This window comes from Oncorhynchus masou, chromosome 29 (assembly GCF_036934945.1).
Source record: "Oncorhynchus masou masou isolate Uvic2021 chromosome 29, UVic_Omas_1.1, whole genome shotgun sequence".
NCBI classification, from domain to species: domain Eukaryota; kingdom Metazoa; phylum Chordata; class Actinopteri; order Salmoniformes; family Salmonidae; genus Oncorhynchus; species Oncorhynchus masou.
In genome coordinates, this window is record NC_088240.1 from 53,207,552 (window position 1) to 53,226,410 (window position 18,859).

Below are 18,859 nucleotides of genomic sequence, written 5' to 3' on the forward strand. Positions count from 1 at the left end.
GTCTAGGCCTGTCGTATAGAGCCAGAAAAATTGAGAGACAGAAATAGAGAGAGAACGTGGTGATGCTTGAGACTCGGTGTGCATTTTTTTGTGAATTAGTGGTAATGTACCTTTGCGTGTCAATGTGTGTGTGCATTTGTTTGTTTGTGCATTTTTATGTGTGCTTTTACATGTGTGCGTGCATTTGTGTGTGTGTGTGCATTTGTCTCTGTATACTAATGCGTGTGTGTGTGTGTGTGTGTGTGTGTGTGTGTGTGTGTGTGTGTGTGTGTGTGTGTGTGTGTGTGTGTGTGTGTGTGTGTGTGTGTGTGTGTGTGTGTGTGTGTGTGTGTGTGTGTCTTTGAGTGAAGAGAAGCACGTTTGAATTGTGTCCTCTTAAACAACAACAAAGTAATCAGGTCACTCTTACCGTAGTAACTAATGGACCATAGGATGGTACATATCCCTTACACACACACTAACAGCCTCCGCGTTTTGTATCTTGCAACTAAACATACACATCAATACAAGACACACACAGCACAACACAGCACAGCGCGCACACTCTCCTCTCTGTCTTTCCTCCCTCGGCTGTGACCTCCAAGCCAGCGTCTCATGAAAGATGTCTACATCCCTGCCGAACTGTGGACCGTAAAACATCATTTTGCCATAACCTTCCCTCTTTGGAGAGAAAACAGATATAAAAGTATATAGCGTGTGGTTTACTGCGGCCCCTTCACCCACCCTGGCAGAGGCACCGGCTGATGGATGCTCCACATCGCCCGTCTTTTAATTGCTCGTAAATTTTGATCCAGGGAAACGCCACGTTCTCCTTGTCCCCTTGGCGACATGGGTGACAGAGCAGCTGGAGGGGGACAGGGGAGGGAAAGCGAGGTGTGTATGTGTGTGTGTGTGTGGGGGGGGGGCTATAAAAGACCCTCACACAGACAGAAGAACCATGGAGACACCAGATCAGGAATATCTAGGATAGAGGACAGGATGCAGACCACAGAAACACTGTTAGGGATCTCAAAGAGTAGAAGACACAATGTTAAGAGGATGCTGCCGACAAAACTGATAAGCTATGTCAATAGTAAGTAGAGTATATGGCATCCAATACTTTTCTCCCATTAACAGTTTGAACATGAGAATAAAACATTCAAGCTGTGTCTTATACTGTGTGTTGATTTATTGAAACGGTACTTTGAATATCATGTCTCTTTAAATTAAATCTGAGAATAATGTTAAATTGTGTGTGTGGGTTGGTCTGGGCCTGTATTGCAAGGGGCTTGTGTACAACTGACACTCAAGTCATTTGGACACACTTTTAGGGGGGTTATGGGCTGGGAGGTTGCCTTCTTGCTCGCTTGGTTATTTTAAAACGAAACTCCTGATGTTTGCGCAAATTGCCTGCCTCAGAAACCTAAGAGAATTATATGAGAAGCTTGGTGGAAAACTAAACACGGAGAGGTCTTTCAGTACAGAAATATACTCTACTAAATTTGCATACTCACAGGCGTTGTAGTTAAGTAGTCCTTTAAGTGCCTTCACAGTGTTGACAGTAATGGATGAAAGTGAGCAGATTGATAAATGACTCATCAGAATTCACATCTCTGTGACTGGTGGGTCCCCGAGTGGAACGGATGTGCATATGGTCTTGTTTTGTTGTGAATTATGTTGAGGTGATTATACAGATACAGTACATCCTGAAATGTTTGGGTTTGCTTGACCATTTCCTGTAGTGTAAAGAAAAACATGCGGCATTGATATAATTGTGAGTGGGAGATAAAAGTGATTCTGAAAACATTCCTTTGAAGGGGAATATCTAAAGTAATGACAATTAGGAAATGTGAAGCTTTAATGTGAAATCATGCAAACATTTATACAATTACAGTGCCTTGAGAAATTATTTGGCCCCCTTGAACTTTGCGACCTTTTGCCACATTTCAGGCTTCAAACATAAAGATATAAAACTGTATTTTTTTTGTGAAGAATCAACAACAAGTGGGACACAATCATGAAGTGGAACGACATTTATTGGATATTTCGAACTGATAGAGACATACCCCAAGCGACTTACAGCTGTAATCACAGCAAAAGGTGGCGCTACAAAGTATTAACTTAAGGGGGCTGAATAATTTTGCACGCCCAATTGTTCAGTTTTTGATTTGTTAAAAAAGTTTGAAATATCCAATAAATGTCGTTCCACTTCATGATTGTGTCCCACTTGTTGTTGATTCTTCACAAAAAAATACAGTTTTATATCTTTATGTTTGAAGCCTGAAATGTGGCAAAAGGTAGCAAAGTTCAAGGGGGCCGAATACTTTCGCAAGGCACTGTACATCACAATTTGGAACAATTTCAGATGATCAGGTTTGATGGTATTTGATATGCCTTGTGTGAATTGGCTCAATATAAATGTGTGCCACTGCATCACTTTGCTAGTACAGTTTACTATGGATGCAGACTGCATATGAGATTTTCGGGGACTCCTCTGTACCAGACTAGCTTGTTCTTTGAAGGAAACAATTAAGTTCCCTCTCACCTCCCTCCCTCCTCTCCCTCCCTCCCTCCCTCCCCGCTCTCTGTTCTCTGTTCTGCTCTCTGTCCTCCCTGCTGTCCGGGCCTGCTGTGTGAGTGTTCTTGGCCAGTCTCATTAGTTAGTGTTCCACTAGGTGGGTCTGTCTGTAGTGATCTCTCCTCACATTGATCCTGTTCGCTCTACACCCAGCAGCAGCCCTGCATGGCCAACACACACATTGATATTCCACAGGTCACTGTTTAGGGATAGGGGTGAGAGGTCAGAGGGCACTGTGTAGGCTCACGTTCAGCTTTCCAGGCTCATCAATATTTTGTAGCAAGACAGGGGAGGGGGGACGATTGAATCACACACACATACTAACATAAACACACGTACTGTACATACCAGGGGTTGGAACCGATTTAGGGAATAGAACTGAAAGCCGGAAAATAGCAAAAATTTTAGAGGAATGTTTCCCTGAACCATATTTGTATATATTCCTAATATCTAGTGTATAATTATGTAATTCATTGAAGTTCTGATGCCTATAAAAGCCTAAACACATTCCAGTTCAGGTCATGTTATAATGTTCAATGCTTCAGGCCAATCCCCCTACATGTCCACCGCTCTCTCTCACTCTCTCCCCACCCCACTGAAATTTCAGTTGTATCTCGCTCCAGCACCAATCTTTATTTTTTAGAATTTTTACCCCTTTTTCTCCCCAATTGTTAGTAGCTACTATCTTGTCTCATCGCTACAACTCGGGAGAGACGAAGGTTGAAAGTCATGTGTCCTCTGATACACAACCCAACCAACTGCTTCTTAACACAGTGCGCATCCAACCCGGAAGCCAGCTGCACCAATGTGTTGGAGGACCGTGCACCTGGCAACCTTGGTTGGTGTGCACTGCCCTCGGCCTGCCATGAGAGTCGCTGAGATGAGACAAGGAAATCCCTACCGGCCAAACCCTCCCTAACCTGGATGACGCTGGGCCAATTGTGTGTTGCCCCTCGGACCTCCTGGTTACGACAGAGCCTGGGCGCGAACCCTGGGTCTCTGGTGGCACAGCTGGCGCTGCAGTACAGCACACTTAACCACTGTGCCACCTGGGAGGCCTGCTCCAGCACCTATTTGACCAATCAAACATATAAACAACTAACTTACCCGTTCCATATCAAGCTGCTCTATCCGTGCTAATTGGTGGAGTAGATGAATGAGCTAAATGTAAAAACGATGTTGATTCCGCTTGTTAAAAAATAATAATCTGAAGAGGAACTGCATGAACCATTTCTTTTCTTATGGTTCAAACTGGTTCAGAATTGTATAATGCTGGTGGGAACACTGTAACGGAACGGGTGGAAGAAATAGGGGTTCTATTCAGAACGGAACTATTGGAAAATAATTTGGGTTCCCAACTCCATATTAATAGACACCTGCATGGACGCACACACATACGCACACTTCCAATCGACCGATACACAATGCCCAGGGCCTGTTCTGCTGGGCACAGAGGGAGAGAGATGGGTAACCATGATCAACCTCGCCAGCGTCACCCCCAATTACTCATTCTCTTAAAGGCCTATTAAAACATAATTGCCCAGCGATTTACATCAAAGTTAATGTGGCCCAGGATAATGTATTATTTTCCATAAGCCTTTTTCTTTTGTGTTGGCCAAAAAAAGGAGAGAGAGACTGTAATTTCCTGAGTCATGAGGAAAAGACATGTTGGCAGCCGAGTGTAATTGTTTAAAACCCCCTCGCAGACACCTTCCAGTCGCCCCCTTTTAATCCTCGTTATCGCTCTCATTAGCCCGAGGTCAAAGGTCACCCAGCGCCCTAGAAACACAAACACAGGCACCGTAGAGGGACTGGAGAGGGGGGTCCTTCTCCTATCCCTACTCCCTACTGCAGCTCCACCGAGGATGCATATCTAGTATCCTGCCAATCTTCCACCCCTGCTTAGGGCTTAGGGCTTAGGGTGTGTGTGTTAGAGGCTAGTTGAGCCACCTCTGCCTTCACCTCTGCTTGTGATCTGTCTGCAGGAATCAGGACCTTGTTTTCCCCCAGTGTCCCTCTCTAATTGAAGCTAATAATGATCAATTTAAGTAATTAAGTGCTTTGCCTGCTTGGATGAGGGCTGGCTGGTGAATGCATTAGCAGAGCAGGGCTGCACTTGTCTGCCTTCCCTGCTGCTTACCGGTGGGGCTGGGGATGGAGGATGGAGCTGAGGGTAGGGTTGGAGGTTCCAGGGTCACGTCAATAAACAGGCTCCCTACAGCTCCTCTGGCTTACCGGCAGATATACACACATATAGCTATCCATCTTGTGGTGCATGCAGTCGGTGTTTCGTTAGTGCTGCTGTTTCATCGCCCTGACTGGATCTAGGGATGAGCTGGGGATATCCCATTTATTCACTGGGCCCTGCGTCCCTCTCCATATGGCCCCGGAACCTGCCTCTCCTTCCCTGGTCCCGTGTTAGTGGAGCGCAATTGTGTGGAATGTGTAAGAAGGAAGTGTGCCATCATTCAGAGTAGAAATAGAAGAGCTGAACCGGTTTCCAGCAGTCCCGTCTCTATAACTCACACCCAGCTCTTTCCTCCCTGGTTCTCAGCGAGTGGCACACGCACACACACACACACACACACGTGTACGTGGGTACGCAAACAAACACGCACATACGCACAAAACACACACACACACACACACACACACACACTGACACACACAGAGGACGTAAACGGAAACTTATCACCCATATTCGCATGCTAAAAACACACACATACAGTACAAAGACAAGCATCCCTTACTGCGCTACTGCATTCAAGCATAATGCAGTTCTAGCTGTGTGACCAGAGATTATACATACCTACTGCTGTGGGTGCACGCCCTTTCTGTTTGCTCAATATGATGCACCCTCTGCCATTCTTCAGTCAGCTCTTCCATCTCCAGTCTAATACCTCTAATCTATTGCGCTAACCAGGAATGGCCTCTGCTGTATGCCTATCCATCCTAGACACATTTTTGCTTCGAATTTCATCGCTGTCGTCAAGCAACCAAGTACAAAATAGTGAATTGCAGACATAGAGAGATAATTGCCGTTCACGCACAAAATTTGGCAGGCGCCTTTCCCACGAGACCCCGATGAAATGGTGCCTCAACCCCCGAAACTGTCATTCTTAATGAAATGGTAATTACTAACACAGCCGAACAGCTGAGGGGCCTGCCAGGCTCAGCTAGCAGGACAAACCTGCGACACAAACCAGGAGAGCCTACAGACAGAGAGAGAGAGGAAGATCAGGGAGAGAGAACAGAGAGGGAAAGAGAAAGATATGAGAGACATGGAGAGAGAGAGCCCGTGATGAAAACAGAGGGAAAGAGAAAGATACGAGAGACATGGAGAGAGAGAGAGCCCGTGATGAAAACAGAGGGAAAGAGAAAGATACGAGATACATGGAGAGAGAGAGCCCGTGATGAAAACAGAGGGAAAGATACATGGAGATGGAGAGAGCCCGTGATGAAAACAGAGGGAAAGAGAAAGATACAAGAGACATGGAGAGAGAGACGTGATGAAAACAGAGGGAGAAAGAGAGAGACAGTGATGAAAACAGAGGGAAAGAGAAAGATACGAGAGACATGGAGAGAGAGAGCCCGTGATGAAAACAGAGCCCGTGGAATACGAGAGACATGGAAAGCCCGTGATGAAAACAGAGGGAGACATACGAGAGACATGGAGAGAGAGCCCGTGATGAAAACAGAGGGAAAGAGAAAGATACGAGAGACATGGAGAGAGAGAGCCCGTGATGAAAACAGAGGGAAAGAGAAAGATACGAGAGACATGGAGAGAGAGCCCGTGATGAAAACAGAGGGAAAGAGAAAGATACGAGAGACATGGAGAGAGAGAGCCCGTGATGAAAACAGAGGGAAAGAGAAAGATACGAGAGACATGGAGAGAGAGAGCCCGTGATGAAAACAGAGGGAAAGAGAAAGATACGAGAGACATGGAGAGAGAGAGCCCGTGATGAAAACAGAGGGAAAGAGAAAGATACGAGAGACATGGAGAGAGAGAGCCCGTGATGAAAACAGAGGGAGACATGGAGAAAGCCCGTGATGAAAACAGAGGGAGACATGGACATGGAGAGAGAGCCCGTGATGAAAACAGAGGGAAAGAGAAAGATACGAGAGACATGGAGGGAGAGAGCCCGTGATGAAAACAGAGGGAAAGAGAAAGATACGAGAGACATGGAGAGAGAGAGCCCGTGATGAAAACAGAGGGAAAGAGAAAGATATGAGAGACATGGAGAGAGAGAGCCCGTGATGAAAACAGAGGGAAAGAGAAAGATACGAGAGACATGGAGAGAGAGAGCCCGTGATGAAAACAGAGGGAAAGAGAAAGATGAAAACAGAGAGACATGGATGGAGAGAGAGCCCGTGATGAAAACAGAGGGAGACAAGAGAAAGATGAAAACAGAGAGACATGGAGACAGAGAGAGCCCGTGATGAAAACAGAGGGAAAGAGAAAGATACGAGAGACATGGAGGGAGAGAGCCCGTGATGAAAACAGAGGGAAAGAGAAAGATACGAGACATGGAGAGAGAGAGCCCGTGATGAAAACAGAGGGAAAGAGAAAGATACGAGAGACATGGAGAGAGAGAGAGCCCGTGATGAAAACAGAGGGAAAGAGAAAGATACGAGAGACATGGAGAGAGAGAGCCCGTGATGAAAACAGAGGGAAAGAAAAAAACACAGGAACAGACAGAAATGCGGAGGAGAGAGAGAAACAGAGAACGAGAAAGATACCAATGGAGAGACAGAGCCCAGGGAGGAAAACAAAGAGTGTAGAACAAGCGAAAGGCAGATACAGATACACAGGAGAGAGAAGGCAAAAAAGTAGCTTGTTTAAGAGTTGTGTTGTAATTGTGAAACTGTAACACACAGTGTACTGTAGATTGGGGGTGGGTGGGGGGGGGGGGGTCTCCACAGTAGCGATACTCATTAATAAGCCTTGCTGTTTTAAAAGTGTGGCTGTCATTGCGAGGGAGGGGAGCATTTGTTAAAAGGGACCACGCAGCCCCGATAATTGATTGCTTTGTAAGTGAACGTGTCTTTAACCTTTGGGAGGTCAGGCCCGGTCAGATGCCATCAGTCCCGGAGGTTTGAACCGCCTCCAGCCATTTGTCTTGTGCCGCTCCATCGTCTGCTGGGCCGATTTGTTGAGCGTGAGATGCTTTAGGTGTTTAGATTACAGGCGGAGTGGGAGAAAAAAGGCGAAATGCCTCCCCAAACAAAGGGCTCTGCTGAGATCTCCCACTGATACGCATGGGCATGAGGCCAGCAACCCAGGGTGCTGAAACTGAAGGGGCCCTGCCTGAAACAGAGCCACATAGAACCACAATGGTGGCTGAAGCACAGCCCAGTGTGGGCCTTGAAACCCAGCCAGTACGAAGCCTGAATGGGAGCCAATGTGAGGTTTGAACCACTGCCAGAACGGTGACGTGTGATCGAGCCAGAATGGTGCCTTGAGACTGAGCTAGAATGACAATTTGAGACTGCGGGCTTTGGATGTTGCTGCTCTTTTACACAGGGAAACTGGGGTCCCGAGCCGAAGCCGTGAATGCTGGAGGCCTTTAAACCACCCTGCTACCCTCCCAGGTATTTAGAGCTGTCAGTCATCATGGCTGTAGAGGCAGGCTGCACTGGGATGATTTATCATAAAGATTATCTGGGCCACTGGTCACCGCGTCACTCACTCACTCACACACACACACACACACACACACACACACACACACACACACACACACACACACACACACACACACACACACACACACACACACACACACACACACACACACACAGGCAAGCAGCCCACCTATAGGACACCACACAGACAAGGTCACACACTGCTACACTCTCTACAGTCTCTACGATTTATAGATACCGCCACAACTCCGTGTGGTCTATAAAATCCAGATGAATATGGAGAATCCATGGTCTCAGGGCAGAGGTGGCTGTGCCCTGCTAACTCTCACAGCCAGCCTGATAGATGTATTAATTATGGAGACCTTTTTCTTATTTCGTTCTGTACACCTTCTCTAAGCTAAGTTCTCTGAGCCTCTGAACTGTATGTGTTTTACGACGGAGAGGCAAGGTAATTAAAGATATGGTTTATTCACAGAGCAACAATCCCACTTTTAATAGAACAATTGTTTCATGTGATAATATATGAGTGAATCCAAAATAATAAAATGTCCTATGAATTAAAAATTATATTTGTGAGGGAGACAGGAAGGAGAAGTCCTGTGTGTGTGTGTGTGTGTGTGTGTGCGTGCGTGCGTGCGTGCATGCGCATGCGCGTGCGTGTGTGTGTGTGTTTTGTGTGTGTGTGTGTGTGTGCGCGCATGCATGGGTGCGCATGTATATGTGTGATATACTGGCTTTCCTGTTGATTAGGAGGCTTAATGAGCAGCAGGAGGATGAGAATGGGGGCCAGTGTGGTGATGTGACATTGACCTCTGACCCTGATTCCTGATTGGTTGTTTGTATTGAATTAGACGGTGTTGGATAAACACAGAGACAATCCAATTTCTATCCTTATTACAGTCAACTTCATCAGTTAGTCTTCTTTCTTCACATTGGCTGTGACTAAATATAGCTTCGGACCTGAGAAAATATATGTTATTGGTTGTGTACCCAAAGTATATGTCATTGGACAGAGAGAAAAGAATATGTCCATTTTGTGTCGGTGGGTAGCGGTAGCTGTGTCGATGAGATGGATTGTGTGAGTGTGTGAGATAAAACCTCAGGGTGTATGTGTGTAAATATATTCAATATGTTTGATCATATTCAATATACATGGTGTGTGTGAGAGAATGTGAAAGGGAGAGGGAAAGGGGATACCTAGTCAGTAGCACTCAACCAAAATGTGTCTTCAGCATTTAGCCCAACCCCTCTGAATCAGTGTGTGTGTATATGTATGTGTGTGTGTGTGTATGTGTGTGAGTGAGTGAGTGTGTGTGTGAGTGAGTGCGTGCGTGTGTCACATCGACAGGGCCACAGTGGAGAGGGTAAAAATGAGGATCTGGAATTGTCTCTCCACACCGACACCCTGGTGAAGAAGGTGCAACATACATCTATCAGGCTGGCCGTGAAGAAGGTGCAACAGCACCTCTTCAACCTCAGGAGGCTGAAGAAATTTGGCGTGGCCCCTAAGACCCTCACAAACAACTACAGATGCACCATCGAGTTCATTCTGTCGGGCTGTATCACCCACCGACTGCACCAACCGCAACCTCTCCAGAGGGGGGTCAGCCCAACGCATCATCGGGGGCACACTGTCTGCCCTCCAGGTCATCTACAGCACCCGGTGTCACAGGAAGGCCAAGAAGATAATCAAGGATCTCAGCCACCCGATTCACGGCCTGTTCACCCTGCAACCATCTAGCAGGTGGAGACAGTACAGGTGCATCAAAGCTGGGACCAAAATGATTTAACAGCCATCACTAGCCGGCCCCACCCAGTACCCTGCCCTGCACGTTAGACACTGTCACTAGCCGGCTACCACCCGGTACACAATCCTGCACCTTAGAGTCTGCTGCCCTATGTACATAGAGTCATTGAACACTGGTCACTTTAATAATGTTTACTCATCGAATATAACTACTGAATTACATACTGTGTGTATTTAAATACTTTCATCTTGATTTAGCTCATTCTATTTCTACTAGTGTACATAGCATTTTAGTTACACTGTTTATACACATTGCATATTTATTTATATACTATAGCTCACTATAGACATAGCTCACTAATATATCTACTGCTGTTGTCACGCCCCGAGCTTTTATTCTCTATGTTGGTTAGGTTGGGGTGTGATTTAAGGGTGAGTTATCTAGGTGAATTATATTTCTATGTTGGCCTAGTATGGTTCCCAATCAGAGGCAGCTGTTTATCGTTGTCTCTGATTGGGGATCATATTTAGGTAGCCATTTTCTCACTGTGCTTTGTGGGATCTTGTCTATTTGTATAGTTGCCTGTGAGCATTACAGCAGCTTCACGTTTCGTTTGTTCATTTTGTTGTTTTGTTCTTTAAAGTTTTCTATTCCAAAATAAAGGATGGAAAGATAACACGCTGCATCTTGGTCCACTCCTTATAACGATCGTGACAGAAGATCCCACCACAAACGGACCAAGCAGCATGGCCAGGAGGAGAAGACATCCTGGACTTGGGAGGAGATAATGGCAGGAGATGAAAGCTTTCCTTGGAAGCAGATGCAAGAGGATCAACGGCGACTCCGAAGTTCACAGGGGGGGGGGCACACGGGTTGGTTGGCGATGCCAAGGTGCGAGTCTGAGAGCGAAGAGGAATATTGGGATAAACTGAGCGAGGATGTTTTGGTGTCTGGAGCAAGACAGTCACTTTGAGGAGTGTGGGACCAGTCAGGCACCATGTTTTGCGAGGATACACAATGTGTCTCCAGTGCGCATCCACAGCCCGGTGCATTTTGTGCCAGCTCCTCACACTTGCAAAAGTGAGCATCCTGCCAGGACGGGTTGTGCTGGCTCAGGGCTCCTGGTGTCCAGTGCTCCTCCACAGTCCAGCGGGAGTTCTCAGTCCGGAGCCTCCTGCGAGGGTTCCCAGTCCGGATCCTCCGGCGACGATCTGCGTTCCGGAGTCCCCGGCGACGATCTACGGTCCGGTTCCTCCATCGACAATCCACGGCCCGGCGCCCCCGGTGACGATCCACGGTCCGGTTCTTCCGGCAACGAGCCACGGTCCGGTTCCTCCGATGACGTGTCCACGAGCGGAGTGGGTACATCGCCCCGCACCGGAGCCGCCCCCGACGGTAGATGCCCACCCAGACCCTCCCCTTTTGAGTCAGGTTTTGCGGCCAGGTTTCCTCACTTTTGGGGAGTGTACTGTCACACCCTGACCATAGAGAGCTTTTATTCTCTATGTTGGTTAGGTCGGGGTGTGATTTAAGGGTGGGTTATCTTGGTGAATTATATTTCTATGTTGGCCTAGTATGGTTCCCAATCAGAGGCAGCTGTTTATCGTTGTCTCTGATTGGGGATCATATTTAGGTAGCCATTTTCCCATTGTGCTTTGTGGGATCTTGTCTATGTATGCCTGTGAGCATTATATTAGCGTTCACGTTTCGTTTGTTCGTTTTGTTGTTTAAAGTTTTCTATTCCAAAATAAAGGATGGAAACATACCACGCTGCATCTTGGTCCACTCCTTATAACCAACGTGACAGCTGTACATATCATTCTTAGTATATCTTGTGTAAATTCATCCGGTGTAAAGTATATACATATACTGAAGATTGCATTTGGATTACTGTTACTGTGCTATTTGGGTTGTTGATTGGATGCATTCTTACATTATTATTTTACATACATTATTATTTCAAACGTCCAACTGTTTTATTATTTGTGTACTTGTTTGACATTTTACTGCATTGTTAAAATCAAATCAAATTTATTTATATAGCGCTTTGTACATCAGCTGATATCTCAAAGTGCTGTACAGAAACCCAGCCTAAAACCCCAAACAGCAAGCAATGCAGGTGTAGAAGCACGCAGGTGTAGAAGCAGGTGTAAAAGCTAGCAACATAAGCATTTTGCTGCACCTGCTACAACATCTGCTAAACTGTGTACACGACCAATAGACTTTGATTTGGTTTTGATGCCCAGAGGGACAGGGGAAGTGGAGCGCTGTACTTCCTGTGGGGGTGGGGGGGGGGTGCTCTCTCTCTCGGCGGGGGTGTGCAGCGGGCGTGCGGACGGCCGTCTGCACCCCTACTCCACTCCCACAGCGCCGCGGGCGAGAGGGTCCCCGTGCCCTCCACCCCCGCTAATGTATAATTCATGCTAAGTAGCAATTTTGATATTTTGCTAGGGGGAGAGAAAAATACAAGAAATTTCCAAATAAAGTTGCCTGTTTTTTTCCCCAATCCAGAGTTCATTTGCGATACCACACAATTAGTCGAAAGGAATCTGCGGATATATGGCTGCCCTAGAGTTGCACCAGTAATAACCAAGGGAGAAAAATTCACCCAATAACTTTGTCCCGAGTGTTTCAATTCCCAAAAAGTGCCTGATGGAGAGAGTTGCTAACAAGAGTATATGAATTTCTATGTCTAATAAATCTCCAAAAGCCATTTAAAGGAAACCTAAAGGGAGTGTCAAATGCTGGCTTGATTAGTGTTTTTAAAGCTTTTCTTGTCTCAAATACTGCTATGGACCTATGTGAACAAATGCACCATGGTAAACCCCAAATGCACCATGGTAAACCCCAAATGCACCATGGTAAAAAAAAAACACACAACTCCATATCAGACCAATGACTGTGGGTATCAGATGCTTTAACAAACTAAAAAGGAGAGATTCAACTATGTTTGATGCTCATGTACAACACTATAGATGGCAGATGGGTTCTAATGGTATCAAAAACTCGTTACTTTGCTCAGCAAAAAAAAATAGAAGAAAAACACTTGGGACTTTGAATGGAATCTTCCGCCAAGCTTTTAGCACTATGCTCACTAACAAGGGCACTATCCTTCAGAGGGACCGGGGGCCAACAACAGCGTCTCCCAGAATTTCATCTTCAAACCCACTTTGAATTTGTGTTTGAATAGCACTCAGGTGACAAATCAAAATATGTTGGATGCTGAGAATGAGGTCACCTGCTATTGATCCTTAAAATGTTCCTTGAGAAGTCTCCTTGTATAAAGGGATGTTTACACGCTCGCTTCTTTGAGTGATAGGCCCAGTGATGGACGGCCACTCTCTCTCTCTCTCTCTCTCTCTCTCTTTCACTCTCTCTCTCTCTCTTTCTCTCTCTCTCTCTGTGACCGTACCAAGGCCTGTGACAAACGCCTCATTTTCTCCTGACAGATATTTCATTAAATGTTTAACTCTTTGCAAGGTAATTGACTTGACATTTCAGGAGGAGGGTTTTAGCACTACTTATTGTTGCCTCTGCAATTGACTGTCAGATGGACACTTGTCTAATAAATCTCCAAAAGCCATTTAAAGGAAACCTAAAGGGAGTGTCAAATGCTGGCTTGATTAGTGTTTTTAAAGCTTTTCTTGTCTCAAATACTGCTATGGACCTATGTGAACAAAGCCTGTGAAAACCATCAATATTTCATTCCAATAAATAGCATTTGTGTGTCTTACAATTAACATTTAAACCAACAAAAGGAGGAAAGTGTTTTATGGCAAGGCCTTGCGCTGTGTAGGTCCCAGTGGCACCGATTTAATTAAGACCTCTTGTCTTAATTACTTAATAAGCCTAATTAGGAACATTTCTGGAGAGAGGTAGTTGGCTGTAAGTGAGATGGAAATCGGTGGAATTTGAGTAAGTCCATTTGTTATTTCATTTAAGTCCAATGTTAATCAAATCAACGTATGTGTGTGTAGCACGGCTCGGGGAGATGTTTGATCACCGTGGGATTTGTCCGGACCTCCAATCCTGCATTAAAAACATACTGCTGTTAATCATGATACATACGGATAGAAAAATATATAAAAAAATATTTTTAAAATAATCTCGTAAGCCACATCTGAAAGAGTCTGTGTGGCAGTCGGTTCAAGCCTATAATACTGCCGGTGTTTTGTCATTGTTACCTGCCATACATAGACAGATGTGTGGAGGAGAGGGGGCGAGAGGAGGGTGAGGAGGTGGGGTAAGGAGTGGGGGCCCGCCGTGTCACCGCGGCGATAAGCAGGGGGGCGAACCCACCCAATCACATAGTCTGCCGCTGGCGCGTTCCTGACCACTTAATTAGAGGTTGTTGGTACCACAGAAGGTGTCACCAACCTTTTCACTGGGAGAACAGATGGGTGTCCTTTTTCTGAGGCCCTGCCAATGCCCCACTCTCCCGCGCTCCTGGGAAAATGACCTAACTCAAAGGCAGCTGCTTAGTCCAGCTTGAGTGATTCTTTAGAGACACTTCTATTGGGGATTTAGTGGCGTGTCCCGCTGCAGAGATTGGGGGAAGAGACCAAGAGGACTGTGTCCCCGACCAGTCATTAGTTCTGTGTTTTTACATGTTATGATAGATGGAGTTATATTAGGCTTTTCCGTATCGATGTTTCTTAGACACGGACTGCAGGAGGAAAGTGAGGGTCAGACCTCAAAGTGCGTGACGAGATCACGTTCTGCATGTGGACTTACCTCCCCCCGCCCCAACCAGATGGTGTGAATGTCAACAGAGACTGGTTCTGTCCTGGGTAGGACTGTCTGGGGAACAAACAAAAAAATGAAAGGGTTCCCTCGACAGTTGCAAAGAGGGGCCATGGAGAGACTGTGAGGGGAGGAGCCTGAATCCTAATAGATAAAAGAACAGAAGAGTTGTGAGAGGGCAGAAGTTTCCACTGGTGAGTGAAAGGAGATGCGGAGAATCTGAGGCTGCAGATTGGTCTGGAGAGGTCCTGGAGGGGGTCCGGATTTTACATTCCCCGTGCTGGGTGGACAGAAGATGGCCTGTCACTCATTCGTCAGCCTGGCTCAGACTGGGGATCCAGATGGTTGATTAGAACACAGCGCAATTAGAATCACAGGGTCACATGCCTGTTTTGTTATTGGAGGCTAGGGATATCTAGTTTTCCTGCATATGGTATATCTGTTGATTTTGAAGATTAGTTTAATGTTAGCTCTTGGGATCTTTGTTTTGCATTCATACCCTTTCGTAAAAGGTAAAGTAGTACTATGTCCCACCTGTTAGTCGAGGGGTCTCATCTGATGGCAGAGTGGGGAGTTTCTCTGGAAATAGACTCAGCTCAGTTCAAGCTGTTTATTGGTAGTTCAAGCATTTTATTGGCGTGGCAGGACATAAACTATGTCGTTTTCATCATGTCCTATAGTGGGTAAACCTGTTTCCTACTGCTTTTTTTTCTATCAGATATATGTCTGCTCAGTTTTATGGTTGTGGAGTTGGGGCCAACCCTGATCGATCTATTGAAGCTTGGGATTTAATAGCTGCACAGCGCCCAGTTCAGGGCAAGGGGGAGGAAGGTATATTTAATCACTAAACAGGAGAGAGGTGACAAGCCCCGGTCGCTAACGCTTTCCATTTTATGAGGAGGAGCAGAGCACGGCTCACACTGTGGTGTTAGGACACGATGGATGGAAGACAGGCCTACAATAGCACAATTGGTCTTTGATATCAATGTTTGTTTGTTTTTTTATCTTGAATTTGACTTGCCATACATCAAAGATTAAACCTGATAGTACTTTTAAACAGTTCAACTTAAACTATCTTATAAATATTGCCCACAGTATTCAAGTGAACCCAAATGATCTTGTCCCAGACGACTACAGTGTCACGTCTCCCCCTCTCCGGTGCTCAACATCGCCAGTTTATTCATTATTACTCACACCTGCGCTTCATGAGACTCACCTGGACTCCATCCCCTTCCTGATTACTTCCCCTATATCTGTCACTCCCTTTTTTTTTGTTCTTCCCCCCTTGCGTTACTGACTCTGTTTCATGTCTGTACGCTGTTCGTGTTTCTTGTTTTGTTCTATGTTCCAGTGATTTATTCCATTCACTCCCTGTACTTGCTTCCCGATTCTTAGCGTACACGTTATAACAGTAGCATCTCTACGTGGCTAATGGTGAGTCGTGGTTGGTGACTCAGTGGTGGTGATAGTTTGAGATTAGATTCTGTCCATTAAATCCTGTTGTTGCTGTTTGGAGACACAGAAGGGGAACTCTGCCCCCCTCTGATAGATAGACAGAGCTGAGAGAGATGTGGGGGTAAAGAGAGAGAAAGATTGTTAATTTATTAAATACTTCATATCGATTGCTTTGGCAACAATGGCAACCCATCCATTCATGCCAATAAAGCATTTATTGAATTGAGAGAGTGCGAGAGAGAGGAGAGATTGGGCAGCAAAATGACGTCCATCACTGGGCCAATCACTCAATGAGCTGACAGAGCTCACATCCCTTTATACGAGGAGAAATATCTAGGAAAATGTAAATGATCAATAGAAGGTGACTTTCAGAGACTTTGACTTTTTGTCTCACTAATGAGACCTCCTCATAGAGAGAGGGAGAGATCCCCTGACAATTTTGGCACTGGGAGCTTATAGAGCACCCTCCACCTGTGCCCTGCCATGCTCTCAGTCCCTACTTCCCCCTGCCACTGATGCCCCTTCACTTCCACTAAGCTCCTGATGTGTCTAACGTTGAAACTGAGGGGGTACAGCGCCTTGCCCACCAGCTACGCATGTTAAAAGTCAGTAAAGTCCTCCGGACCCCCTTGCCAGTCCTCATTCTCTGTTGTCTCAGTGACGGAAATATTGGTGGAGAGAGAGGGTGAGAGAGAGCGGATTGACTTATAAATCAGCTCCTTCTCCCTGACTTCACCGAGCAGGAGAGAAGGGAGAAACATGGAGAAAGGAAGGGAGAGAGAGGTAGAGAGAGAGGTAGAGAGAGAGAGGTAGAGAGAGAGAGGGGTAGAGGTAGAGAGAGGTAGAGAAAGGTAGAGAGCGAGAGAGGTAGAGAGAGCGAGAGAGAGGTAGAGAGAGAGAGAGAAAGGTAGAGAGAGAGGTAGAGATAGAGAGAGAGGTAGAGAGAGCTAGAGAGAGAGAGAGGTAGAGAGAGAGAGAGGAGTAGAGAGAGAGAGAGAGGTAGAGAGAGAGAGTGGTAGAGAGAGAGGTAGAGAGAGAGGGGGTAGAGAGAGGTAGAGAGAGGTAGAGAGCGAGAGAGGTAGAGATAGAGAGGTAGAGACAGCTAGAGAGAGAGAGAGAGAGAGAGAGAGAGAGGTAGAGAGAGAGGGGTAGAGAGAGAGAGAGAGGTAGAGAGAGAGAGTGGAGAGAGAGAGAGAGAGGTAGAGAGAGAGAGTGGTAGAGAGAGAGGTAGAGAGAGGCCCGTCATCCAGACTAATGACTTTCACTTATTGCAGATTAATGATGGAGCGATGTTAATTACACTACGAGCTCTTTGTCACCCTCTGAGGTTACCACTGGGAATGTTGTGGGAGCGTTATGGGCAGCATTTGGCCTAACAACCGTGATTATTATAGCCTTCGTCTCTGGGAGAGAGGGATGGAGAGTTCGGAGGATAGAGGGAAAGAGGAATGGAGAAGCGAGCGGGGGAGAGACAGACGGAGGAGAGACAGAGGGAGAGGGTTTGGTGTGAAGGCAGTCTGGGAGAGAAGGATAGAGGGGCGTAGGAGAGAGGGGATAGATGGGCGGAGGACAGAGGTAAAGAGGAATGGAGGAGAGAGAGAGAGGCAGAGAGATAGAGGTGGGTGGGAATAAGGCAGCGCTGTGTAAGGGGAAGCCATTGTGTAGCGACCGTCTGATCGTAACGGTAATGACTGAATAATGGGGCTTGATTACAGTCCATGAACGGCACATCGTTCCGAATCAATCGTCGAGCACAATCCCAGGAGCGCCAACAGCAGCCCTCTCTCTCCCCGGACAGAATAGGAAGTGATTGTGTCAGAGGACAACATCATCCTCCTGGAAATGACTTGTTGCCTCCTCGTATGGAACCATTAGAGCAGGTGCACCCACACCCACGAGCATTTCCTAATGCACTTAGGACACACACGTCTACAAAAGCTTTCACAGTCACCTTAACATGCACATTCACACACCTCACACACCACATACACCACATAACGCTGCATCAATTAAAGCACATTGGAATCAAATCTACTCAGACAAAGACTGACTGGTGTCTGTACACATGGACACACAAAAGCAATATATAAGTGATATACCAGATGATACAGATGGGCCTTGTCTAACAATGTGTTTGCCCTGGTCTCAGGTATGGGTTTGGGGTTCTGGATGCAGGACTGATGGTGCAGCAGGCCTTACAGTTCCAGGCTGTCGCCTCTCACAGGAAGTGCACACAGGAAGTCACTCTTGACCCCATCAGGTGCTGTCACAATGCTACAGCATCCATTTAAAAAAACATATTGGTGCAGAGGAGGGGCAGGAAGGCTAAGAATTGATATATGGGACAACAAGATGTCTATACTTGATGGTGTTTTCTGTACTTTGGGACAACACGAATTTAAAAATAATTTAATAATAAAGAAAAGAAAATGATTTAAAAACAGCCGGGTGATGTCTCTGGCAGCAGGTTTGTGTGTTGTCGACATTTGATTGACAGCTGTGTGGATGGTTGTGATGGTGATTGTTTCTCTGAAGGATCCTGCCCTCTGGAGGAGAGGTCAGTGTGAACATCCAATCAGCAGGCTGCTTGGGGACGGACACTGAGGTCAACACACTGGAGCATGTGCAGGTCAGAGAGACAGGTCCAAATGTCATTACCAAGACACCACGCCCTCTAACCGGGTGTGAAATAGTGAAGTGTGTGTGTATG

At 46.3% G+C, this 18,859-nt stretch overlaps 1 protein-coding gene across 1 annotated transcript in view; it reads left to right on the plus strand.

The window, feature by feature from the left end:
- LOC135519992 (PC3-like endoprotease variant B) overlaps window positions 1–18,859 on the plus strand; it is a 153,609-nt gene that overhangs the window by 114,587 nt on the left and 20,163 nt on the right. Inside the window, exons 15-16 of the mRNA XM_064945288.1 lie at window positions 18,299–18,409; window positions 18,685–18,778. Coding sequence (XP_064801360.1) covers window positions 18,299–18,409; window positions 18,685–18,778 — 205 coding nt within the window. The remainder of the gene's footprint in view (window positions 1–18,298; window positions 18,410–18,684; window positions 18,779–18,859) is intronic.